Raw genomic sequence first — 27,683 nt, forward strand, 5'->3', positions numbered from 1 at the left:
CTGGCAGGGGCGGGGCGGCGGCGGCGATTGTCTGGCGGCCTGGGGCGGCCCCGTGGCGCCTACCCTCTGCCTGTGGGGACGGAGGACCGCGCCATGGCGGTGTCCGAGAGCCAGCTGAAGAAGATGATGTCCAAGGTGAGCCCGCGCCCTCCTGGGCGGACCCGCCGGCCGGGTTGAGGCCGCCTCCCCTCTCCCGAGCGGCCCTTCCCGCCTTCGCCTCCATAAACAAAAGCGGGGTCGTGCCTGGCGCGGCCGCTGCGGTCCGCCCCGCGCCGCTCACGGTCCTAGACGGCCCAGCCGTGGTCTTGTCCTGCCGGCCAGAGCCTGGCCCTGCTCGGAACCCGTCCCCGCGCGCCTCTGCCCGGCCCAAGCCGGCACACCCCGCGGAGCTCGGGAACTCTTGGTGCACTTGGTTCGCTGACTGCCAGCCCTTCCTTCCATTGCTTGCGTTAACTATGATTAGTGCAGTCGTTTGCTTGTTTATTTTGAGTTGAACTTAAAAATGCTTACTGCTTGACTGTTTGTGGGTTTTTGTTTTGTTTTGTTTTTTTTTTCCCTCTCACTTTTTAAAAGGCCTTTTGGATATTTTGCACAGTAGTTTCTTAGTACTTCATACTGGGCACCTGACTCCGGAACGCTCTGCTTTTTGTAAAAATTAATGTAACGTAGTTGAGCCCTAATTCCTCCAGTCAGTTGAGTTTTCTTTGATTCTCTTATCGAAGCAATAATAGAGATCCTAGGTTCAAGAAGTTTTCAGTTTACAAGAAAGCACGAATAAGCTGGGCGTGGTGGCACAGGCTTTTTAATCCCTGTACTCTGTAGGCAGTTGAGGGACAGATCGTGAGTTCCAGACCAGCCAGGGATACACAGACCGCGTTTCAAAACAAACATAAAATGTTTCTTTTCTTTTTTCAATCTTTGTAAAACTAGATCTTCTAGTAAAGTCGTCCCCTGAGTCCTTGAAGACCAAACCTCTTGTCTCTTGGTTGTCTAACCATTTAATCTGTTAGACTTCCTAATTTTTCCCCCTGTAGTTATCTGTAATGACAGAGGAGGTCAGGGGAATCTAAATGACCCAGGTAAGGATCTACATAGTAATGTTTATCTTCAATTCATTTTTCTCAAAGCTTCAATTACACTTTTAGAGGATTTAGCCCATTAACTTCCATCTGATTGGGGAATCTCTGCCCTCATCAGGATGTGGCTGATGCTGAGAGATGGTTTTAGTGTTTCAACATTGCTACCAATCATTTCTCTCCTTTGAACATTATCTTAGCTCCCTAAACAGACTGTTGTTAGTACTATTTTTGGTTGTGATTTTTACCAGTTAAGTATGTTTGTACAGTCTTATCTCTATGCAAATAGCTTTCTACTTTGTTCATACCTGTAACCTTCTGGTCTTTTACTCACAGTATTTTACAATAGAAGATGAGTCACTACTAACTGAGGAGAAGGAAGAGGTCATAGTAAGAGTTGTTACTGAGTTTGAAGTGGTGCCAAACACTTATTGGTTGGGAGGCAAAGGTAGGCACATCTCTGAGTTTGAGGCCACCTTGGTCTTCATAATGAGACCCTGTCTCAAAAAAAACAAAGCGCTATTGTACCATATATTGTAAGGATATGTGAACAGTTAGACTAAAAACTGTACTTCTGAGCTTAACTACATAGAACATCGGAAAGTTGATAACAGCTTTTGAGGAAAGTAAAGCAGGAAGAAATGGTGGTGGTAGTGACATGGGAAGGTTGTGGTTTTTCCATTGGATGGTTAGGGGAGGGCTTCGGAGGAAGTGCTGTTTGACCAGAAACCTGAACATATAGGGAAATGAGCTCTGGAACTGTCGGGGGAAGAACCTTTCTAGGAAGGAGGAAAACAAGTGCAAAGGCAGAAGGCTGGTGACCAGTGAGCGGGCAGGAAGTAGTTTGACACCAAGCTTCAGTGACGTGGGTGACTTTGAAAGGCCTTGTAGCTAGTGTGAGGATTTGGAGTTTGATTGGGTTATGCTAGGAAACAATTAAGTTTTGTTTCTTCATTTGTGTGTATGGAGCCAGACGTAGTGGCACACTTCTTTATAACAGACCTCTGTGAGCCGGAGGACCAGCCAGCCAAGGCTACACAGTGAGATCTGTCACCAAAAACCAGTGTGTGGAAATGTACACACGAGTGCAGATGCACAGAGTGTGAGTGTGCACATGAGTGCAGATGCACACAGTGTGAGTCTGTGCATGAGTGCAAATGTACACAGTGTGAGTGTGCACATGAGTACAGATGCACACAGTGTGAGTGTGCACATGAGTGCAGATGCACACAGTGTGGGTGTGTGCACGAGTGCAGATGCACACAGTGTGGGTGTGCACATGAGTACAGATGCACACAGTGTGAGTGTGCACATGAGTGCAGATGCACACAGTGTGAGTGTGTGCATGGGTGCAAATGTACACAGTGAGTGTGCACATGAGTACAGATGCACACAGTGTGAGTGTGCACATGAGTGCAAATGTACACAGTGTGGGTGTGTGCACATGAGTACAGATGCACACAGTGTGAGTGTGCACATGAGTACAGATGCACAGAGTGTGAGTGTGTGCACAAGACTACAGTTGTACACAGTGTGGGTGTGTGCACATGGGTACATATGCACAGAGTGTGAGTGTGCACATGAGTGCAAATGTACACAGTGTGGGTGTGTGCACATGACTACAGTTGTACACAGTGTGAGTGTGCACATGGGTACAGATGCACAGAGTGTGAGTGCACTTGAGTACAGATGCACATAGTGTGAGTGTGCACATGAGTGCAAATGTACACAGTGTGGGTGTGTGCACATGAGTGCAGATGCACATAGTGTGAGTGTGCACATGAGTGCAAATGTACACAGTGTGGGTGTGTGCACATGAGTACAGATGTACAGTGTGGGTGTGTGCACATGAGTACAGTTGTACACAGTGTGGGTGTGTGCACATGAGTGCAGATGCACACAGAGGCCAGGGCATTCGGGAACAGCACCTTGAGCACCAAGGCCATCTCCATAGCTTTGTTCTCAATACCTACACCAGACTGACTACCAGCTCGGGCTGTAACAGCCCAGTTGAGAGGGGCCTCTGCGTGTAAGAGTGGAGGTGGAGACACTGCCGACTCAGGCCACAGCTGTAGCTAGAGGTGGAATCAGACTCTGGGTAGTCGTGCACCTACATTCGTTTCTGAAGAACGATTTATTTAAGTGCACTTCTCTATGGATGTGCATGTGTATGTGGGTGCCCACAGAAGCCAGAAGAGGGCATTGGATCTCCTGGAGCTGGAGTGACAGGCAGTTCAGAGTCTGCCAGTGTGGGTCTTGGGAACTGAATTCGTAAGAGGAATAAATGCCCTTAGCCACTAAGCCATCCATCTCTTCAGCCCGAGATTCTGGATGTATTTTGAAGGTAATTCTGAGAGAGGTTTGTTGTGGATTGAGAGGGAGTATCTCAAGGACAACTTGAAGGTTCGTTTGGTACCGGAACAGCAGCTGCTGTGGGAAGAATCAGATTAGGAGGAACACAGACCATTTTGTTTCTGATCAATTTAATGTTGATTAGATACAAAGCTGTCAAACTGGTAAATGAATACAAAGTTCTCCCTTTCCCTTACCCACAGGAAATACAGGCCAAGCAAAGCAGATATATTAAACCACATGTGTATTGTGCTTTAATGAGAGGTTAGCAATAATGTAACAAAACCGAAAAGCTATAAGAGATATTCTATTCATATTTCTGGCATTACTCCTGGAACTTGAGACCCACTGAGTAAAGTAGTTCCTTGAACACAGCACTGGGACAGGTGGGGAAGGGACTGAGACTTCATCAAGACGTCGTGCTACTCACACCCTTAATGCCAGCACTGGGAGGCAGAGGCAGGTGGATCTGTGAGTCTAAGGCCAGCCTGGTCTACATTAGTTCTAAGACAACCAGGGTTACACAGAGAATCCATCTTGAGAGGGGACAAAAGGAAAAGGAAGTGCAATTTAATGTATATGAATTATTTCTAAAATTTCCTGTTTTGTTTTGTGACAGAAATGTTTATTGTTGAAGGAGAGGAGCTTCCTTCCTCGTGACTCCTGCACACGCTCAGCTCCTCCTGCTGCTTTTCTCAGACATGCTTGCCCATGTTCTTGAGGAATTTGATCACTCTTGTCCTTGGCTGCTTGAGCAGCTCCATGGCACACTGTTCATAGGGCTCAAAGCTGCATAGCTCCCGGGTCGTGTCCCACGTGAACTTGGCGTGCATGTGCTTGGTGTGGCTTCCTGCTGACAGTCCTCATCGCCAGGGCCCTGGCTGCTATCTCTTAAATATTTTAGGATTGAGGCTAACCATGGATCACAGAAGCTGCAGAAAGAAGGCACTACTACACATGTCTGCAGTTTATGGAAGAGGTTCAGAATGGAAGGTTTTTAGAAAAATATATGTGTGTGTTGATGTACATATGCCAAAGCAAGTGTTTCAAGTTCAGAAGACAGGTCACTGAAGTCAGTTCTCTCTGGCCATGTGGGTTCCAGGGATAAGCTTGGCCAGCAAGCTGTTGCTTACTGAGCCATCTTGCCAGCCCTATGTTGGAAATCTTTCATGTGGGAGTTTTATTTAACATATATAAGAATACAGGAGGGAACACTAAGGAAGTGAGATTAGGTGAAGAAGAGAAAGGAGTTGGTCCTGTGGCTCAGCAATAATTGGTTATAGAAGAGAAAGAACAAAAAAGATAAGGAAGTCAGACTTTGATACTTTAGAAAATGTGGGGTTTAGATTTTTTAGTTTTTTTATTTATGCTCATCCATTTGAGTGTGTGTGTGTGTGTGTGTGTGTGTGTGTGTGTGTGTGTGTGTGTGTCCACACACGTTTGCACATACAACAGTGAGCAAGCATATGGAGATCAGAGTATAACTTACAGGAGTTCATTATTTCTATCATGTGGATCCTGGGAATTGAATTCAGATATTTAGGCCTTTACCTGATGAGCCATCTTAGCAGTTCATGAGCACATTTTAAGAGAAAGAAACTTGATCAAATACCACTTACAAATAAAATGACAGAATTGGGTATGGCACACCATAGAGCAGGCATTGATGACTTTAATAAGCAGTTTTGATAAGGGGGTAGGTATAAAATATATGTGCACCTTTTCTGTTGCTGAGGCAAAAATTTTAGAAGCTATGCTTAAGACCTCTTGTCCCATCACAGAAAACCCTACAAGCTTGCCATTCAAACATCCTCATCTGTCCACATCTCACTGTCTCCATATTCGAGTATCCAAGATTGTCGTAGGCTGGAAGAAGATTGCTCCAGACATTAAGCACTGATTGCTGACACCATCATTTCTTCCTCATGAAGAAGCATGGTCATCTCTGCAGTGAACCTGCTAGAGAGGGGAGAAGATAAATATCCTGAATATCATAACTTTTAGATCCCAAAACTAATCCAGAGGGTCATATGTTAAAATATACCAAGAGAATGAAGTGATCAGCTAATTACTAATTATGATAGGTCAGATGCACAGGTGTGCAGTGAAGGTTAAAATAGAGATGAGGCTATCATCAGCTAAATACTAGATTGACACGGGCTCTCCGTATGATTAACACTATTTAGCAATAAAGAGCTGCCATGCTGATGCTTTGCTTTCTGCCTGGTTATAGTGTCTGTTGGAATAGCTGGTTGCTTTTTATTTATGTTTTTGTTTCCCTTCAACTAAGGGAAATGAACATGGGACTGTGGGCCAGAGCTCCAGCAGCTGACTGCTCTTCTGCTTTTTAAGAGCTTTGCATGGGTGGGGCATCAGTGCATTATGATCAGTTAGCTCCTGCGGGTGTGCCTACCAGTGTGCGAGTTCTAAGCACGGGAAAGACACAGCATGGTGTTTGAATAGCCTGTGATTCCTCAGCTCCTCAGGGCTTGAGGCAGAAGATTATTAACTTTGTTACCAAATTAGGCAATAAAAGAAAACCCCATTAAAAACAATTTTTAGATGGGAACCTTTTTTTCTTAATGCCTACATGTATGTCCATGTACCTACCTCATACTTGCCTGGTACCTGCAGAAGCCAGAAGAGGGTATTGGCTCCCGGGGGACTAGAGTTACAGACTGTTGAGAGCTATCCCATGCAGGCCCTGGGCAGCCATCCTGGGCCCTCTGGAAGAACAGCTAGTACTGTTACCACTGAGCTGTTTTTGAGAAAAGCACTAGAACTGTGGTGAGCAACTTCAGCAAGGGCTCCTTAGGTTAAGAAAGGCAAGCCCAAGGTCCCCTTAGGGTTGAATGCTAATGATGAGGAGAAGACTCAATGAAAACAAAATAACGTTTTTCAGATAGTGGTAGTTCACACTTTTAATCCCAACACTTGGGAGGCAGGCATGGTGGATCTTTGTGAGTTTGAGGACAGCCAGGCAGGGCCACACAGAAACCCTGTCCCCAACAGACGAACAAGAAAGTAAAAGAAGGAAGGAAGAAATTGCAGCAGTGGAATGGTGCACGTTGGTTTTCACTGAACTTTGTAATTTCTGCTTTCCAGTACAAATACAGAGATCTAACCGTCCGTCAGACTGTCGGTGTCATCGCTATGTACAAAGATCTCAAACCTGTGCTGGATTCCTACGGTGAGTCTACCTGACCAAAAGACCTGCCGCTGGGATTGAGTTTGCTGTGTGTGTGCGTGTCTACACTTCATGACTTCCTTTCCAGTTTGTTGGATTTCCAATTGAAGGATTGAGTTTAACCCTACAGAGGTGTCGGGAAACAGGAGAGTATAAGGCTGAACAAAATGGATCTGTTAAGTGCTTCCAAGTCTTAAAAAGCACCGCTTTGATACAGCAGCACACACAGTTAGGCTTGAGGAGATTTGTTTCTCTGTAGGGGGATCAACCCCAGATGTACAACCCCATGGAGGCTGTACATGGGAGGGAATTTTAAAGATAATACTGTGGGGGTGAGGGGACAGAAGGGGGAGTTGTGCGTGCTGCAGCGAGCGTGTGCAGGTCAGAACTACAGACAGGAATTCGTCTTCACCTTGGGTCAGTTATAGAGGCTGAATTCAGGTCATCGGACTCGGCGACAGGTGCCCTTACCAGTGAGCCATCTTGTCAGGCCATTTAACAGAGTTCTGAAGAAGGCTGCTAGACAGCTGAGGGAGTAGGTGCCAGCCTGGGCAATAAATTGTCTACCTGTCTCTGTCTCTCTGTCTGTCTCCCTCTGGGTTTGTTGAGGGGGCGTTATTTGTTTTGGGGGTTATTTTTGTTTGATTGGTTGGTTGGTTGGTTGGGTTTTGGGGTTTTTTGTTTTGGTTTGGTTTCCATACAGTGTCTCTCTATAGCCCTGGAACTCTGTAGACCAGGCTGGCCTCGAACTCACAGGGATCCATCTGCCACTGCCTCCCAAGTGCTGGAATTAAAGACATATGCTACTGCTGCCCAGCTAAGACGGATTTTTAAAACTAAGTTTCATTGCAGCAGAATTTCTTGGCTGAGAGGTGGAATGCCATGTTGACTTGCCTAGGGTCTTAGCTACTGGCACTCAGCTCCTCCCTCCCCTTCCCCATAGCATCTCTGTGCTCAGGAGCACATCACAAGACTACTGGGGACTAACTGTCCCTTTATTTTTTAATAATTGTCTTTAGTTTTAGGTGCTAATTTGTCTTTATATTGAGACAAAAATTAATTGTAACTTAAGGAATGACATCTGCAGCTGGAGAGATGGCTCGTCAGTTAAGAGCACATACTGATGTCCCCGGGGGTCTGATGCCCTCTTCTGCCCTCCATGAGTGCATGCATACATGGACCACTTACATACATGCAAGCAAAGCACACAGGTACACATAAAGTAAAAACAAATTCATATTGAAAGAGGTGTTCATTTAACCGAGGAGACATTTTTATTTTCAGTACTGTGGTTTGATGCCCCCTTGGGATTGAGAATGACAGTGAGGATCTCTATGTAGATGAGGATGGACTTGAACTTGCAGCTCCCCTGCTTTCACCTTCTAAGTGCTAGGGCTGTAGAGATGGCGGCCACGCTCAGTTTGCAAAGTGCTGGAATGGAAGCCAGGCTTCAGGCGTCTAGGTGCGCAGTCCACTCCACCACCTGCTTGGCCACACCCCAGGCTGCAGTCAGTGGGTGTTTCTAAAGAGAAATGATGGAAGGTTAGCTTTTAGTATGGTAGTGACGTCTCCCGTTTTTAGTGGTACTTGGGATTGAGCACAGGGTCTTTATTCTGAAGAAGTGTTCCAATAAACTAAAAGCTTTGATGGGGATTTTTTAAATTTTTTTACTTACTGACACATTTATTCTTAAATTTGTTAAAAACAACTTTATTGGAAATATATTTTTTGCTTACTCATTGGCATCCATCCACCTCAGGTATACATGGCTGGAAGCTTCAGAATGATTTTAATTGTATTTATTTAGGTTTTTTTGAGACAGTGTTTCTCTGTATACCTGGCTATCCTGGAACTCACTGTGCAGAATAGGCTGGCCTCAAACTCAGAGATCTGCCTGCCTCTGCCTCCCAGTGCGGAGATAAAAGGCTTAGGGTACATTTTAAATGGGCTTAAAACTATGCTGCTTGCAGACTAAACGCTGGCTTTGGAAATGCTGCATTTTTACAGGTATCTCAAAGCTTTGAAACTAAGCGAGTCAGTGAGAGTCGTGGATACTGAGCACTGAGCTGGCCTCACTCCACAGTACTGTGTTTATGAAAGAGTAACTTAACGTAGTGTGTGTGCAGAAAGGTTAAATATTTGTCTGTTTCTCCTTTAGTTTTTAATGATGGCAGTTCCAGGGAGCTGGTGAACCTCACTGGTACAATCCCTGTGCGCTATCGGGGTAAGTATCCTATTTGTGTGCTTGTTGTGCATGTGTCTGTACACAAGAGCACAGTACCAAGGAGTTAAAAGTACAAAGTGCACTTTCTAATGGCCTTCTTGACGTTAACTTCAGATTTTAACTTCAGTCTAGTTTAACTTTATTTGGCAGCAGCACCTCACAGGTGTTGTTTTTAACTTCTCTGTCAAGATATAGCAATAAGCAAGTGCCTCACAATTCAGCTGTAGCTTAATGTTCCCTGGATCCGTGGCCCTGTATTGGATCTGTGTGTCAGCTAGTTCAGCCTCTTCACAGTGATTCACACCTTTCCAACCATGGGAAGCTGTGCTGTGCAGTGGTGAGGTGGTGCCTTACGGACAGAATAGGTTTGGCTGTCTGCTGTAGGTCTGCATCTGTGAGGGCAGCTGTCATTGTGGTTGTCATGGTGATGATGCCGACCTGGATGACTGTTAACCTAAGTCAGCTCTGCTGTGCTCGGTGATGAGCGAGGGCTCAGGTTCTTGAGCCTGTTCTCCTCGGTCATGTTCATTATTCCCGTGTCTAGCTAGGGCATGTCCCCAGAGAGAGGGGCCGAGACCTGGGGCCTCCACAACCTTCAAAGGTCCTTCTCCAGTGACCTCGTCCTGTAACTGGACCCAGAATATCACCATCAGCTTGGTTTAGAGCAGTGGTTCTGCAACCCTTTAAATATAGTTCCTCATGTTGTGGTGGCCTCCAGCCATAAAAAGATCCTACTTCATAACTAATTTTGCCGCTGTTTTGAAGTGTAGTATAAATATCTGAAAAGCAGCGTGACCTCCAAAGGAGTCACAACCCACAGGCTGCAAACCACTGCTTCAGTGATGAACGTGGGGACATTACACTCTAGTTCTGTGATTGCTCTGCTGTTGAGATGAAGGAGAGCAAGGGCACATGGGAAGACCCCAGAGATCATGACACTTGGCCAGTCACTTGTGCCTCCCTCACATGGTCCTGGGGGAAACCAGTTAACCGAGAGCATCTGGGTTGAACTGAAATTTTGTCACTAACTCCACTGTTGTGTCCTCAGAAATGTGCCCTGCTGAGGGATGCAGGTTGTGGAAGTGTGCACAAATACTGACTTCATCTAACATGAGCTGCTTTTTCTCAGCCTTTCTTTGTGACTCAGCATGTGGGTCCAAATGACTGTGGGGGATTCCTGTTTAAAAAGAAATAGGGATTTTTCAATCTTGGAAATAAATCTAAGGCTTTATTATTAGAGTTGCACATTGTAGATGTGTGGGGCTGAGAAGAAGAAGTCAGAAGTCATTCGTATCTGATTTCTTTAGGGAACATGGTGTTGCTGAAACTAAGCAGCAAACATTAAGTTGGATGAACCGAAAGAATGTTGCCCACAGCAAGTGGCCATCGCTCACTTATGGTGTGGCTTACGTGCCAAAGCTCCAAGAAGCATCGTGAATTAAAATAGCCCTAGAGGCAGTCACGGTGGTGTATGTTGCTCTCAGAGTAATGGAGGTCTCTTCTTCTCTCTCAGGTAATATATATAACATTCCAATCTGCCTGTGGCTGCTGGACACATATCCGTACAACCCCCCTATCTGCTTTGTTAAGCCTACTAGTTCAATGACTATTAAAACAGGGAAGCATGTGGACGCCAATGGGAAAATCTACCTGCCGTATCTACATGACTGGAAACACGTAAGTATTGTGTGCTCTGTGGAGTGATTGCATGTATGTTCCGCTCTTTTCAGTTTACACTCAAGGAAGACTCCAAGGTGAGTTCAGACGGTGGACTGGCCACTGAGCCGAGGCTCTTGCTCACTCCTTCGTTTGGTTTTTGGTGATTTTTGTGTCCGTTTAGGTATCTACCTCAAATTGTGCTGGCCTCAAACTTGTAGTAGTCAATTCCACCTTGGCTTCCCAGTACTGAGATGACAGGCTTGAGCTGGGACGCTGTCCACCTGAGAGGTTCTGTAAGAATCCAGTGCTTGTTCAGCACTGTACTTACCTGAATGGAGACGGAGACGAGGCTCAGAGGTGGACTCTTACTCTTTAAACTTCGAACTCAGACCTTACTCTTTGAAGCATCGCTATGAAGGGTAACAGTTGGAGTTGTGTTTCTGCCTCTGATAGTGTAACTGGCAGAGCAGCGTTTACACCACACACAACCAGAAGCCTGTACTGTATTGGGGCTCTCTAGAGGAACAGAGTCAATACAGGGAATGTTACAAAGGTTTGGTTTGGTGTGGTTTTTAAAGATGTATTTTTATTTTGTTGTGTATGGATGTTTTACTAAATGTGCATACATGCTACATGTATGCCGGGTGCCTGTGGAAGCCAGGCGGCATCAGCTCCACTGCAGCCAGTGTTGAGGCAGTTGTGAGCCACCATGTAGGTCCTGGGAACTGAGCCCAGGTCCTCTGCAAATGTAGCCTGTGTGCTTAACCCAGAAAGAGACTTGTTAGAGTGACATGTGCGTTGGGTGAGACAGTGGTGGCCTGTACACAGAGTGACATGTGCGTTGTGTGAGTAGACAGTGGTGGCCTGTACACAGAGTGACATGTGCGTTGTGTGAGTAGACAGTGGTGGCCTGTACACATGGCTTCACCGTAAGGGAACAGGCCACACCGGCCTGGCGACTCAGTTTGATCCCTGGAACTGAAGGAAGGATGGAGAGAGAACAGACACCAGAGTTGTCTTCTGGCTTGTGCACACACTGGCGCGTGGGCTCATCTGTACATATGGTACAAAGTTGAGATGATCGAAGACTGTCAGAGAGTTAAGAACTGAGAACAACAGTGCCAGACACTTCTAGTCCCTGAGAGCTAACTACAGATGACGTTGTTTCTTGGGTTCCTCCCTCTCCCCCTTTTAGCCACGGTCAGAGTTGCTGGAGCTTATTCAGATCATGATTGTGATATTTGGAGAGGAGCCTCCCGTCTTCTCCCGGCCAACCGTTTCTGCATCCTACCCACCATACACCGCAACAGGGCCACCAAATAGTAAGTACATCGAGACTAGATTTTATAACTGGAGAAACAAAACAAAGCCTTGCAAAGCTCTTAAAATAACTTCACTTTGCTTTTTAGCTTGTCAAGTTAGTGGAGTTTTGGGAAGTATTCTGAGGCCCCACATCTGCAAGTACAGGTTCCTACCAAAGACTGGCATTTGGGCTTCCATCTGTGGGTAGAAAATCAAAGTGTGGATGTTCTGGATTCCAGAGTGGAAGAGAAGATGCCAAATAGAGCTAGAGGTTTTCAATTATGCATGCCGTGGAAAAGCCTTACTTAACCACCTGACAGCAAATGTCATTTTGAAAGGTAGAGCGAGCACTGATTCCAGGGTCAGTGCTGTGAAGAATTGATTATAGCCGACTCGTGCCCTTGGGCTATTCCGAGCGTACACAATTGGACATCTAGCTTTTGGCTGCTTCTCAATGGTACAGCCAATGTGTGACTACCTGGTCACAAGGGTGAGAGCCAGGGGACACCTTGGGCTAGCTCCATCCTGTTCTGTTTATCTGAATGATTCTCGCCAGTACATCAGAATCATCCTGGATAACTGGAAGTTGGTTGTACTTACTTGTTTTGCTGGTTTTTGTCTTGTGCTGCTTTTATTGTGTTTTAAGTTATAATTCTGACAAACTTCTCTTTGAAGACCAGCTATGTGCACTTTATCTCCTGTCTAAAATCACTCTCTTGGTTTTAGTCTATTTTTTTATGAAGACTATCTTGATTCTTGAGCAGGATAAGAATATAAAAGAAATAACTCACTCTCACCTCCAACCCCCTACCCAGCATAAGCTTGTTAGGACTCTTTGCTTCCTGTACTGAGGATGTTGGTGATTGTTTTGACTGAGTGTTTCAAGTTTAAAGTGGCAAGTATTTCCTAGACTGATCTCCACATTTATTCATTGAGATAACTTAGTTACCACTTGGGACAAAGGGAACCTTTCTCTGTTTCTTTCAGTCTCATGTTGCCTTTGAAAGTATAGTGTTCCAGAAAGCTCACACTAGTCCCTTCTGTAGTCTGCTTTCGTACTCACTGTCTCATCGGGCACTGAAGAGACGGTTTAAGTAAATCACTGACACCGTGGTCCTGTCCATCCATCCCTATTGTAACGACATTTTAGACGTTTAGAATCAAACCATCATCATCAGCTAGGACTGAACAACGGTCTGGATTCCTTCAATACATGTACTGAGTAATAGCTAAGAATCTTGGGTACATATGTGAATAGATATTTAACAGTTGAGAAATTATTGCTCAGAACAATTTTTATTTTTAAGTGATGAGTCATGTTACCAGACATTGTTAAAAACAAGTGCAATATTGTGTGCCTGGAATTCCAAAGACTGGAGGTTTAGCCAGAAGAATTGTGTGAGCCTAGGAGTTCAGGGTCTGTCTGGCTAACATAGTGAGACATTAAGTCTGGGACTGGAAAGACAGCTCAGCAGTTAAGAGCACCTGTTGCTCTTGCAGAGGAGCCACATGGCAGCTTACAGCAGTCTGTAATTCCACTTCTGGAAGATCAGTTCCCTCTTCTGACTCTACAGGCACCAAGCGTGCATGTGTAGCACATAAGTAATTGCAGAGACTGCTCAGACACATAAAAAAAATTAAAGCCAACATTATGTCCAACCTCATTTCTAAACTTTATTTTAGTGCTATCTGAGTGTGTCCGTGTGGGTATACGCACGAGTGCAGGTGCCTGAGAGGCCAGAGCATCCGATGTCCTATAACTGGAGCTGTAGTCAGTTGTGAGCTGTCCAGTGTGGGTCCTAAGAAGAGAACTCAGGTCCTCTGCAAAAGCAGTGCATGCTTATAACCACTGAGCCATTTCTCTAGCCGTGTGTGTGTGTGTGTGTGTGTGTGTGTGTGTGTGTGTGTGTGTGTGTGTAATGGAGCTGTAATTGGGGAGTTGTTGCTGCTGTCTTGTGTTTTACTGGATGTCTTCCTTCATTACACTTAGGAAAGAGCATCATAACATCTACTGGTGCTTCCTAGGAAGGCCGTGAGCCTGGTGCCGGGCTGGTGCCGGGCTGGTGCCGGCCCAGTCTGCTGTAGATCGCAGCCCAGTGTGGCTCCCGCTGGCTTGTACTGTCACTCCTCAGGTCTCCTGTCATCCCTCCACCTGTAACCTCAGCCTCTTGGATTTAAGTCAGCTCTTTCCTGGGTGCCCCATAGAGAGCACTCTGCTTCCCTGCCAGCACAGACAGAGCGTGGCCACAGCCACTGTCACTCTTTGTTGCCCCAACTGGATTCTAAGCAACATGTGGCCGAGGATTCCTTCTCTTCTTATCATCCTCTCTTCTCTTGTCTTCTCTCTCTTCCCCTTCCCCCATCTCTTCCCTACCTCTGTCCCCACCAAATCCCTAGTTCCTGTCTATAGAAGACAATAAAACACTTGTTTATTGATTTGTGTTGATTTCCCCATTGATCTAATGAGCAAAGTTGACTCTGAAGACAAGTCCTTTTCCATCGAGGCCAAAGTTAGCCTTTGGCACCACTGGCCTTACAGGCTTTATAAATGAGTGAGGCACTCTTGAAGACGAATGGCTTTTAACTTTTTCCCCTAATACATCCAAGCTTTTAAAGCCACTCTGAACAAGTGTGAATGTAAGTTTTGCATAGAATTTCTTACTGTGATTTGGAGTCTTAAGTTCTAAACAAGCCAACAGAACCAGCTGTGCAACTCAGTCTGGTGTTAAATGTCCCACGATTTCTCAGAGGCAGAGGTGGCTGTCCCCTCAGAAGCAATCTTAGGCAAAGGAGGTCAACATTACCTTCTCAAAGGTTACCAGTCTGGCCTGTCTGCCAGTCGTTTCTTGCTGGGATTCACATGAGTGCTGTCACTCACATTTAGTGATTTGAGGATTAAATGACTTCAAATTACTTTCTTTTAAAAACTAATACAGGCCAGATGTTGGTTTTGTTTTGAGCCTGAGATTGGGTTCTTGCTGTGAAATTTTGCTGTGATTTGATATTGGTTCATATTGTTCTACAGCCTTTATGTTCAGGACTGTGCATATGACTTTCAAATGTTAAAAATTATTTTTAGCCTCCTACATGCCAGGCATGCCAAGTGGAGTCTCTGCATACCCATCTGGATACCCTCCCAACCCCAGGTAATGAAAATCTCTTAACTATATTTGGAATCAAAATAATACTAAATGGGGAATTAAATAAATTTAATTGGAATTTAGTGAGGTTGGTTTATTGGTGTTTGTTTTTTAAGATAGATATGGCTGTGTAGACTCACAGTCCTAGTTCAACCGTGTGTGTGTGTGTGTGTGTGTGTGTGTGTGTGTGTGTGTGCACATACATATATGTGTGCCTATATGCATATGTGTAGGGATGCTATTATATACCATATTTGGCTTATTGGTAGAATTTTGTGGTCAATAAGTGTCCATAATTCCAAAGGAGGTATAGGTTATCTAGAGAAATTCAGCTTTGTTTTATTTACAAGAGGAGGGATTGTGGGCAGGCTTGGTAATAACAGTAATCTTGATTAGTTTGGGGCCTTGAAATACTTGCTTTTTCCTTTTTAAGAAGCTTGTAAGGGTTAGAGAAATGGCCCATTTGTTAAAGAGCACTTTCTGCTTTTCCAAAGGGACCTGAACTTGACTCCTAGCACCCAAATTAGGAACTCTAGCTGCAAGGGATCCAGCATTCTCTTTGTCTCTCTCCATTGGCACCCACACACATAGATGCTTAAAGTAAGAATAATAGCTGGGCATCAGCACTCCAGAGGCAGAAGCAAGTAGTTTTTTATAAATTCCAGGTCATCTAAGACCATGTATTAAGGCCCTGCCTCAATAAATAAATAAATAAATAAATAAATACAAATAAATCTTTAAAAAGAAACTTTGGATTTTTTAGAATGCAAATTTAGTACGACTTATTAGAATACATGAATGACACAAACTATCCAGAAACAATTTTTTTTAAAGATTTGCTTTCAGAGTGAATGTTTAAGGTTACCAATAAGACCCAGACTGTCCTTAAGAACTAGCAATTTCTGCCTCTCTGAAGGGTAACCTTATATAACGAAAGCCAAGCAAAACCATTTGACCATTTACTACTTTGGTTTTTTCTGATACAGGAGCTCACACTTTTTAAAAATATATATTTATTTTACTTTATGTGTGTAGGTGTTTTTCTCATGTATATGTCTGTGCACCACTTGCATGCCTGGTTCCTTAGGATGCTGGGTCCTCTGAAACCGGAGTCATGGACAGTTGTGTGGGTGCTAGAAATTGAACCTCAGTCTTCTGCAAGAGCAACTGAGCCATCTCTCCAGCTGGTCTGGAGTTCACCACAGCTTCCCAGATACTGGGGTTGTAGGCGTGAGCTACCTGCTGGTCACTGGGTTGATTTGATTGTCTTGAATGTTCTGAGGTAGAGTCTTGCTATGTAGCCTGGACCAGTCTTATATTTTGTTTTTGAGACAGTCCTGTGGTTGTCCACAGTTTTCTATGTAGACCTGTGTAGCTAACCTCAAACTCAGACATCCTCTGCCTCCTGGGTGTGGGGATCAAAGCTGTGCACCACCTGACCTAGCTTTCTTCCTTTCCTTCTCCTCCTCCCCCTTTTTAAATGTGTGTGAGTGGGTTTTGTTTTTTGGTTTTGTTTTTTGGTTTTTTTTTTTTGCATGCATGAATCTCTGTGCACCACACATACCTAGCATCCACAGAGGTTAGAAAAGGATGTCAAGGGCTGGAGAGCTGGCTCAGCGGTTCAAACCCCGGCAACCACATGGTGGCTCACAACCGTCTCTAGTGGGATCTGAAGCCCTCTTCTGGTGTTTCTGAACACAGCTACAGTGTACTTACATATAATAAATAAGTAATTCTTTGTAATAGAAAAGAAAGGGGTGTTCCGCATTCCCTGGAGCTCTAATTACCGGAGGCTATGAGCCAGCATGTGAGTTCTGGGAGCTGAACCTGGGTCTTCTGTAAAGCAGCAAGCACATTACCCGCTGAGCCGTCTCTCCAGCTTCTGGCCTCGTATTAGAGTTCGTACTCAGAGTGCCCTTTTGGTTCAGCCTCCTTCCCAGACTGTGAGTCTTAGCTCTTGGGGTCTCAGCACTGCAGTGTTGTCATCCTTACGGTTGGTGTCCTCTTCCATAGTGGTTATCCTGGCTGTCCTTACCCACCTGCTGGCCCATACCCTGCCACAACAAGCTCACAGTACCCAGCCCAGCCTCCTGTGACCACTGTTGGTAAGTGTAAGCATTTGCATTTTTCTCCTTAAGTCAAGGTCAACTGCTATGAAACATGTACTTCATTTTTACGTGTAAAATTTTAGAATATTCTTCTGTATTGAAAGGCTATGGTGATCAGTGTCCTGTCATGTAAAACTTGGTGTGGTTTAAGGTCCCGTAAGTGAGCTTCTCATTTACTATCTATAAGTCTGAGAATGTGGATGACTCACTAACACATTGAAGACATGGCCCCAAAAGAAGGATTGGGTACTATGAGCAGATCCTAGGGCTTTGAGGCCTGACTGTAGAACACACCTGGAGTTAGTGTGAGAGGCTCAGTAAGATGGCGTCACACACCAGTGGTGTGTGCCTGTCCCAGCTGTCTGACCCAGCAGAACGTGTGCAGTCTGCATGCAGAGTGACTCCCTGTTGTCACTGCCTCAGCTTCTGCCTGTGGGGCTTCTCTACTGCAGCTTGTTATGTCTTCAGCCATTTCCTTGCTTACCTACTGGACTGCTGTCATGAAAACACCCTTTGAAGCTTCAGCTGCACTTTCCTGTGTGCACTCCCCCGTTCCCACCCCACAGCAGACTTCCCTGGTTATCTTCCTGCTTTCCCATTATCATTCCTCTAAAACCGCTTCTGTCAGAGTCACAGTGATCTTTATGGGTTTAAATCCAGTGACTGGTGACTGCTGTCTGTTCCTGGGTCTTTCTGTGGCAGCTGACACAGTGGTCCTCTGCCAGCTTGGCTCTCTTTCCAGGGAGCCACACTTTGTCCTTTTCCTCCCACATCACAGGTGCTTGTGCCCAGTCTCTGCAGATTCCTTCTCTTATGTTGGAATGCCCAGTTAGTTCTTGGCACTTTGATTCCTCATTCTAATGGTAGAGCTTTAAATGCCCTGTCTCTACCCACAGCTGCTGAATTGTATCTAGTCTGCACCTCTCTCCTGACCTCCACAGTCTTATCCAGCTGCCTTCTCGGTGTCTTTATTGAAGTTTAATAGACATCTTAAATTCAACATGATCCAAGTTGAACTCGGGTCATCCTTGATTCCTCTGGAATTCTCTTATCTTCAAAATACATAGACTGTAACCATACCCCTGCCAATATAAGTCACCTTTATCTCCTCGAAATCACTGTGTGAGAGCTGTCAGCCCCTGCATCGTCTTCACATAAGCAGCCTGAGGGATCTTACCAAACATGAGTTGAAGATGTCACTCCTCTACTGAAAACCTGTGTCCTTCAGAGTTCAGTACAAAGGTTTTAGGCTTAGAAGGTCTTGTTGGATCCTGCCCCTCATTTTTCTATTGTCTTACCGCCTGCTAGCTTATGTCATGGAGTTGTTTATTGATTATTTCCTTTGTATTATCGTCAAGCTCACTCTTAGCAGTCTGATCCTCAAACAGTTGTCTGTTTGCTGAGTGCTTGAGTGAGCGCACTCTCCGGATGGTGAGAGGCTGGTGTTTGTTCTGCTTCTGTTGTACTCAGTAGGGTCTAATGGCACAGCTTTGAAACATGAAAATACGCTCATCTTTTCTGTAATGTAGCTTCCTTTATGTAAGAAAGGGTTGTTATTTGGAGACTGGGTCTCATTGTATAACCCTAGCTCATCTGGAACCTAGTTTGTAGACCAGGCTGGCATTGAATTCACAGAGATCTGCCTTTCTCTGCTTCCCAAGTGCTGGGATTAAAGGCATGTATCCAACACACTTGGCCCTATACAGTATAATTTAAATTATTTGAAAAATGCTGGGCATCTTTATAAGTTAAAAACAAAACAAAAAGACCACTAAGTCTGGGCCAGGAGAAATGGCTCGGTGGTTTAGGAATACTGGTTGCTTTTCCAGAGGTCGCAGGTTTGATTCCCAGCCCCCACATAGTGGAAACTCTTTGTAACTCCAGTTCCAGGGAATCTAATGCCCTCTTCTGGCCTCCTCAAGTACCAGGCACACAAGAAGTACACAAACATACATGCAGGCAAAACACTCAGACACGTAAAATAAAAAATAACATCTTTTGCCAAGCGTGGTGGTACACATCTTTAATCCCAGCACTCAGGAGGCAGAGGCAGGCAAATTTCTGAGTTCTACAAAATGAACTCCAGGATATCAAGGAATGTTGCACAAAGAAACCCTGTCTTGAAAAACCAAAATAAAATAAAATGATAACAACAACCTCACTTAAAAACCCACTATTTGGGTTCAGCAGCATCAGAGAAATGGGGATAGGACAGTTAGCTGCCTTATATTTACATAATATTATAATCCCTGTGACCTCGTTTATAAATATTTAAATGTCTTGTTACATTGTTTGTGTATGTATATTCTCAGCACTAGTGTGGTGGTCAGAAGACAACTTTGAGGAATCTGTTCTTTCCTTCTGACACTGGGTCCAGGATCAAACTCAGGTTATTAGGTAATTGAGCCTATTAGCTTATCTTTTGCCCACAAAAGGCTTTTAATTCATTTCAGAACATTAGTTTTGAAGAATTTTATACCTTAGAAATTTTCCATTTATCCTCAAAATGGGCTTTTATGCAAAGTGATATATTTAAAGGTTTGACTTGAGGTTTGCAGTCCCCACATGAGCTAATACTTAGCATGGTTTTTAAAAACGTATTGCCTGTAACCCACCATTTCAGTCATGAACGCACAGCAGCAGCTCTGGCTACCTGCCTGAGGCGGATCTGACAACAGCACACTGGAGGTGGTGGGCTTTTGAGGCCTTGGCCTCCTGTAAACTATTGGCTGTTTCTGAAAATTGAGGATTTTGAGTAAATGGAGTCTCCTGTGGTATGTTGTTGGTAGCTCTCTTCACTTTGCCTTACTGGGATCACATAAGTTGGGGTTTTTTGGAGCTAGAGCCCATTGCTTGCACAAAGCTGGTACACTGTCGAACCTGAACTCATCTAAGAGCCTTTGTCAGTACCCTGCTGAGTACCACAGATGAAGATTCTGTGTGCAGTTGTTTGGAAGGTTTGCTCCTATGTCAGAAACTGACCTTCTATGTTTTTATTACCCAAAAGAAGTAATCTCGTAGTTTCATCTACTTATGAGCAGATGGTTCACTGTACAGTAGCTAGTGCCCTCCTTACCCTTGCTTTGTTCCTCACTCTTTCTACCTACTGTCAGTTCCCTTCCAAAAGTAGTGTTTGTCTTTTTTTTTAGCATGTGTGTATGTTCCTCTCTGTGTGTGCGTGTATGTTTTCATATGTATACAGATGTGTGAAGGAGACTGGAGATCAGCTTGGGTGTCTACAGTTGCTCTCCACTTTTTGAGACTAGGTTGAGAGCCAGTTTTGTGGACCAGGAGTTAGGGGTAAAACTCAGAAAAGTCGGGGCAGAGATAATCAGTGGTTAAGAGCACTGGCCTCTCTTCCGGAGCACCCAGGCATGATTCTCAGTTCACACGTGGTGGTTCACAACAGTTTGCAACTCTAGTTCCTGGAAATCTGACACCATCTTCTGGCTTCTGCAGGCAAAATACCTATACTCATAAATTTTTTTTTAAGACTTACTTATTTTTTATATATAGGTACACTGTCGCTTATCTTCAGACACACCAGCAGAGGGCACCTGATCTCATTACAGATGGTTGTGAGCCACCATGTGGTTGCTGGGGATTGAACTTATGACCTCTGGAAGAGCAGTCAGTGCTCTTAACCACTGGGCCATCTCTCCAGCCCCATAAAATTTTAAAAAATAAAAATTAGAAAATCTACTGTTTTTCTTGTTTTCTGATAGGTTAATCATGGATTCACTAATATGAAATGGCTGTTTTATAGGAAATAGTTATCAGTACTGATGGAGAGCTCAGTGATGTTATTTCAGGTATTATGTACTAGGGTGATTTAAAGATTCTAACCTAATTATCTGATGAGTTTTCTGTTCCCTAACACTAGGAACATTATGTCTTATTTTTCTAAGGGTTAAATTTGGTGATAGATACCATCTGACATGTTTTCAGCAATTATTAATATTTAATTAAAGTTTTGCAGAGAGAATCTCTTGTGCACTGTCTGGAAGCATTGCCTGTCAGTAAAAAGCCAGTGGCCTATCAGTTGGGGAAATAGGAGGTGGGAGTTCTGGGAGGGAGAGGAACTCTGGAATAGAGTCAGGTACGGGAAGATACACCCACTATGTGGCTCTCACAGAGTCAGGAACAAGCCAAGCTTATGGCCTAGGCATTTATTCATAGATAGTTCAGTCTCAGAGTCGTTGTTTTGAGAATTGGGGGGGGGGGGGACTGGTGGGAAACCCCATGGTTACAAAGTTTTTGACCTTATTCTTGGCTAATCTGGGATTGTAGCACTCCAGCTCTGAAATCTCCTTCTGCCTGCTTGGGTGATTGTACTGTGTGTGGACTTGATACAGCTTGTTATAGTAAATATGGAGAATATAGGATTCCTCTTAAGTCATTTAAAAATAGTGTGATATCTGACTAAAAGCTGAGAGGCTTACAGCAGTTCTTCATTTGTGTTTCAGTGGAAAGTAGCTCACTGAAGTTGGGCTACAGTTCAGAATGTCTGGGATCGTTCAGGTTACTTTTACTCGTGCGTATGAAGGGTAGATACCCTTAAGCTGGGAGGCACAGGCGGCCATGAGCAGCCACATCAGTCCTGAGAACTGGACCGGATCTCTGACCACTGAGCTGTCTGTCCTCCATCATTTGTACTATTTCAGAACCCTGGAGTTTTCCACCTCACATTGTTCTGTTCTTGACACAGGGATACCGTGCTGGCCTCAGACTTGCCTGCTTCTGCTTTCCAACCTCCCTCCCTCCCTCCCTCCTTCCCGTGTAGCCCTGGCTGTCCAAGAACTCACTGTGAAAACCAGGCTGGCCTCACTCTATAGAGACCCACCTGCCTCTGCCTCCCAAATGGCAGAATTAAAGGCCTGTTCCACCGCTGCCAGGCTCGCTTCCTCTTTCTTGATAGTGTCCTTCCATTTGTGTTTCTCTAGTTTCCATATGTGAGAGGAAACATGACACTTACGTGTGTGGCTTAACATGGTGCTGCAGTTCCATCCAGTGTCCTGCAAGTGACATCATTTTTTCCTTTTTTTAAGATTTATTTACTTTTATTATATATATATAAGTACTGTCTTCAGACACACCAGAAGAGGGCATCAGATCCCACTACAGATGGTTGTGAGCCACCATGTGGTTGCTGGGAATTGAACTCAGGACCTCTGGAAGAGCAGTCAGTGCTCTTAACCACCGTGCCATCTCTCCAGCCCCCCCTTTTTAATATTATATATACATATATATTTGTGTATGTGTATAAACACCTTCTATAACACATTTTCTTTGACCTAGGCTTATTTCATAACCTCGTTATTGTTTTTAAGGCTTTGTTTTTATTATTATTATTAATGTATTGTTTTATTTTATATGTACCATGTATATGTAGGTACCTGTGGAGGCCAGAAGCAAACATGGGACTCCTGGATAAGTGGCTGGGAGCCACTTGGTGTGGGAGCCAAACTTGTGCAGTGTGATTAGGATGTCTGTCACCATGCCTAGTTCATAAGATAGCAGGGATCTGTGCAATCCAGGCAAGCACTCTTATCAACTGTGACATCGTGTTAGTTAATTTCCTAGTGGTTCAGCAGGGTGCCAGACAAAATGAATTTAAGGTATAGTTACCTCATAGTTTGGGGGTAGTGTCCATCTTGCCAAGGAAATCAGGGTAGCAAGAATATAGGACAGATGGTCACATTGCATCTGCAGGCAAGCAGTTGTTCCTCAGCCTGGGAGCCTAACTCACGGAGTGGTTTCACTCCCATTTAGGTCTTCTCTCCTCAGTTAACCTAATCTACATTAACTGTGAGAGCTACATCCACAGTTTCATCAGAATTAGCTTTTCACAGACTATAGATGCTATGTAAACTAGAATGTGCAGGGCTTCCTTCTGTTCTGTGAGCTGTCTACTCTGTGCAGGGCTTTTAGGTTTGATATGATCTGTCACTTGGTGTTAACTGAGCTATTGAAATCAGGTTCGGAAAGTCACTCCTGATCTTTTAAGTGTTTCCTCAGTTTGCGTTGGAAGTTCCAGAGTTTAGTCTTTAAGTCTTTGATTCTGTTTAGCGGATTTTTTGCAGATCACAGACAGGTGCTAATTTCAGTCTTCTCCGTGGAAATGGTGGGGTTTCATGCCTTTCATCTTTGGTAGAAATCAGGGTAGTGGCTTCTTCACTTTGTCCCAGTCTCCTGGGTGCCATCTTATTCCCGTGGCTCCATAGTCTGACGTGAAATGTATGTGCCAGCATTGTGTTTCCACTCAGGAGGCCTTGGGCTTCTTGTGGTCTTTTATATTTCTAATAGATTTTATGAAGAATGCCCTTGACCTAGTTTATAAGAACAATATAAATTCTAAAACTAAATGTGTATTCCTTAACATGGGAATTTGAAATTTGACATCAGTGTGACAGGATCCTTTAGACGAGATAAGGTAATAGCCAAATTTGTTGAAGTGCTTGTGTATGAAAAGCCCACATAAAAAGACCCATAAGGTTTGTAGTTCCGGTGACTTCTACAACACAGAGAAATGGAATTGAGCGCGCTGTTGTTGCCATCCAGACACCTGATCACTGTGGTAACGGCATAATAACATTTTGTGCAGGTTATCATAAAGACAACTGTACACTCTGTTCCTTAGGTACTTTGTCAGAATGGGCACATAGATAACCATCTTCGCTGGTCTTCTAAACTCTTGTAGGAAGTATCCCCTTTTAGGTGATGTGTGTTTTGCTTTTGTGTGAGTTTGTGTGCACCAGGCGCATATGGGAACTCAGAGGGCGGATGGTCTGAAAGTGGAGGTACAGGCAGTTCTGAGCTGCCGTGTGTGCCAGGACCTGAACGTGGAACTGTAAGGGTAGTAAGTGTTCCCAACCCGCGAGCTGCCTCTCCAGTTCCTCTTCCTTTTTAAAAAATAGTTTATAAATGAGTCCAGTGTAAGTAACTGGAGACTTTGATGTGGCCTTTGTCCCGTCCTGATGACTGAGTTAAGCCCTCTTGTCATCATCATCATTGTGGTTATTGTTGTGCTTGTGTGTGTGTGTGTGTGTGTCACAAGTGTGCTGGAGTCAGTGTGACCAGAAGACAGTGTCAGATTCGATGGAACTGGGGTTACAGGCTTTTGTGAGCTTCCTGGTTATGGGTGCATGTAACCACAGAGCTGTTCTCTAGCTCCTGAGCAGTTCAAGTCAGAATGAGACTGAACATTGAGACTTGTGGAGCTCATCTCTTTGATAGCAGCTGAAAAAAATGTCTCCCACCCATCTAGAATGGTGAGTTCTCTGTTTCTGTCCCTCTGCATTTCTCTCCCCCCCCCCCCCCGCCCCCGGTGGTGTGTATGTGTGCTGGTTGTTTCGCTTGTTGAAGCAGGGTCTCTCAGTTCTACTGCTGGCCTGTGGATTTCCATCTCGTTCAGTCGCTGCCTCTTATCTCAAGACAAGCATTTTGGATGACGGCCACTGCATCGGGCATTTTACTTGGGTTCCAGAAATTGAACTAGGGCTGTCACACTTCAGTGGCAAGTGCTCAGTGGTCTTCATTAGGGTTAGCAGTTCCAAGGCCACCTTCAATTCTAGCATTCTGTAGAAAGATTGATATAACTCTACAAACTCACAGCTGGTCACAGCTGCTTACAAAGAAGGATACAGATTATAATTGGCTAAGTGCCTGAGCCTGGTGTCCTGAGTGTCCTTACCTCCTGCAGGTCCCAGCAGAGATGGCACAATCAGCGAGGACACTATTCGAGCATCTCTCATCTCAGCAGTCAGTGACAAACTGAGATGGCGGATGAAGGAGGAAATGGATGGTGCCCAGGCCGAGCTTAATGCCTTGAAACGAACAGAGGAAGATCTGAAAAAAGGCCACCAGAAACTGGAGGAGATGGTCACCCGCTTAGATCAAGAAGTCGTAAGTGATGCATGAAAGACATATATCGTAGGCTGAGTGACAGCCAAGGCAAAGGGTTGTGTGTGTGTGTGCCTTGAAGGTGAAGTAAAAGCTGAGTGCACAGTGGTGTCTTTAGCCATGTGAACACACCACGCTACAGCCCTAAGGTCTCAGTGCAGCCTCGCTGGTCTCCCACTGGAGATGCGATCTGGAAATGGTACTGCACTTGTGCCAGGCAACAGAGAGTATGACTCAGAGGTCTGTGAATGGCAAAGACATGCAGACCTCAAAATATATACTATATACTATATACTATATAGGAGAGAATCGCATTTCTAAACATTTAAGTCAGTATTAGAGGTACCTTCCAGGAGCCTGGAGAGACGGTTCAGTGGTTAAGAGCACATACTGCTGTCCCAGCACCCATACACACATGTACACACAGTATATCTATTTGAATATTATATATATAGTGTGTGTGTGTATATATATATATATAAAATGCGTCTCAGCAGCTTCTTGGTTTCATCATCCAGAGACATTTGGGGGCCTGAGAGCTTATCAATACAGCCTGTACCCTTTCCCTCACCAGGCTTTTCTTGAGCATGTATAAAGTGAGCGTCAGAATAGCCCACCATTAAGAAAGTGACGCAGAGCCTCCAGCCACGCCTTGCAGTGTGTTGTAGCTCTGAGAAGCACATCCTTGACATAGGTGGGAGGGGTTTCTCTGGAAATGTCTTGTTCCGTGATTGTCTGTGGAGGACTTCATTTTGGGCTGTGTCTGACGGTCCAGTCGGCAGTGCCATGTATCTATCACTTTCATAGTTACGTTCATTTTGGGGGATTGCCACCATTTCTTCACACGTTCCGCTAATAAGTTATTGGAAGCATTAGTCAGCTGCTTCCAGTGTCGTCTGAGGTGGCGTTGTAGATGTGTCATAGAAGTAACGTGTACAAATCAGTATCAAGTGATGTATGGGCTGTTCTGTTTTCAGGCTGAAGTTGACAAAAACATAGAACTTTTGAAAAAGAAGGATGAAGAACTAAGTTCTGCTCTGGAGAAAATGGAAAATCAATCTGAAAATAATGACATTGATGAAGTTATCATTCCCACAGCCCCACTGTATAAACAGATTCTAAATCTGTATGCAGAGGAGAATGCTATTGAAGACACTATCTTTTACCTTGGAGAAGCCTTGAGGCGGGGAGTGATAGACCTGGATGTGTTCCTGAAGGTAGGCATCCTTCCTTCACCTTCCAGGGCTTGGGAACCTCTGCTGCAGGTTCACAGTCACACCTCCTAAACCCGACGCTGCCCACCTCCATTTCGTTTTCTTTTTAGTCCCTTAATGGTCTTAGTTGGATGATTTTAGATTGTTTTTCCAGATCAGATAGTTCTAGAAAGAAGTGGGCTACCCTTTTTAATGCGAGTTGTCTCTGGCCTACAGTGCTTACAGTGCACAGCCCTGAAGTCTTAGTAAGCTTTGCTTATAGTTCATGGAGAGTATGGTGATGCCTTGGCGTTTATGCAAGCTGGGCAGGACACTTGGGTCACAGACTAAACCATGTTTCTTGGATCGAATGTAAGCAGTGTGAATGGCTGAGTGTGACTAGAGATCACAGAGAAGTCAGCTGTTGAGGGGGCGTTGAGTAGGGGTGAAGTTAGCAACAGTTCTCCCCAGCCCTTCTCTTTTCTCTTAGTCAAGGGACAGTTTAGTAGTGTGTATTAAGCATGAGGCATGTTTTCCTGGCATCTTGGTGTCTCAAGATGTAGGCAGGGGCTGGGGATACATCTCAGGGAATGGCACGTACCTAGTGTGTACAAAGCTCTGGATTTGATCCTCAGGACTAAAGCCAAATAAAGCTTCCTGAACAGGCCCTGCAATATGGTAGAGTTTTAAAAAGTTTGTATAATGTGGAATTGGTTCCAAAGGTTACTATATTTATTTAGGATTGCTAGATGCTTTCTGACACCATGGCCAGATCAAAGCCATTCTGAAATGTTAACGTTTTCCTCCCTCCTAGCACGTCCGCCTCCTGTCTCGAAAACAGTTCCAGCTAAGGGCACTAATGCAGAAAGCAAGAAAGACTGCGGGCCTTAGTGACCTCTACTGACTTGCGCTATCAGCTGGAGACCGGCCTCTTCGTAAAGCATTCTTTTCTTCTTTTTCTCTTTCTCATCTGTAGAACCCAGAATAAGTTATTGCAGTTTATCATTTGAGTGTTAAATATTTTGAATCAATAATATATTTTCTGTTTCCTTTGGGTAAAGACTGGCTTTTATTAATGCACTTTCTACCCTCTGTAAGCTTCTGTGCTGTGCTGGGACTGACTGGGCTAAATAAAATTTGTTGCATAATTTTTCTCCTTCTTGGACTTGAGGAAAGATGCACAAAAGAGTCCTGGATTCTCCTTAAACAAGGCGCAGTGTTCATCTTAAGTTGTAGTTCAGCATTCTGTAGGATAACACAGAAATTTATATAGGAGGATATGTTTCTTTCTTTCTAGAACCAAATGAACCATAGTTCAGAATTTCTTTACTCAAGAATTCAATTCCCAGCACTTCCATTAGGCAGCTCACAATTGTCTGTATTTCTAGCTTTGGAAATCCAATATTGTCTTCTGGTCTCTGTGGCCACTACACTCACATGTACGTAGACACAGATACATATTTATGTAGTAAGACTGTTTCAAACAAGCAAAACACAGAGCATGCTGGGCAACGTAAAGGGGTGCTCTTTACAAATATAT

At 44.5% G+C, this 27,683-nt stretch overlaps 1 protein-coding gene across 1 annotated transcript; it reads left to right on the forward strand.

Annotated features, from left to right (window-relative positions):
* On the forward strand, nt 1-27,317 carry TSG101 (tumor susceptibility 101). The gene is made up of 10 exons (XM_080908426.1): nt 1-135; nt 6,534-6,618; nt 8,774-8,839; nt 10,353-10,516; nt 11,694-11,820; nt 14,880-14,946; nt 16,954-17,045; nt 24,751-24,953; nt 25,928-26,167; nt 26,958-27,317. The coding sequence occupies exons 1-10, from the start codon at nt 94-96 to the stop codon at nt 27,045-27,047; spliced, it is 1,176 nt and encodes a 391-aa protein (XP_080764552.1). The 5' UTR covers nt 1-93; the 3' UTR covers nt 27,048-27,317.
* Nucleotides 27,318-27,683: the final 366 nt, after the last annotated feature.

This window comes from Micromys minutus (assembly GCF_963924665.1).
Source record: "Micromys minutus genome assembly, chromosome: 32".
Lineage (NCBI taxonomy): Eukaryota > Metazoa > Chordata > Mammalia > Rodentia > Muridae > Micromys > Micromys minutus.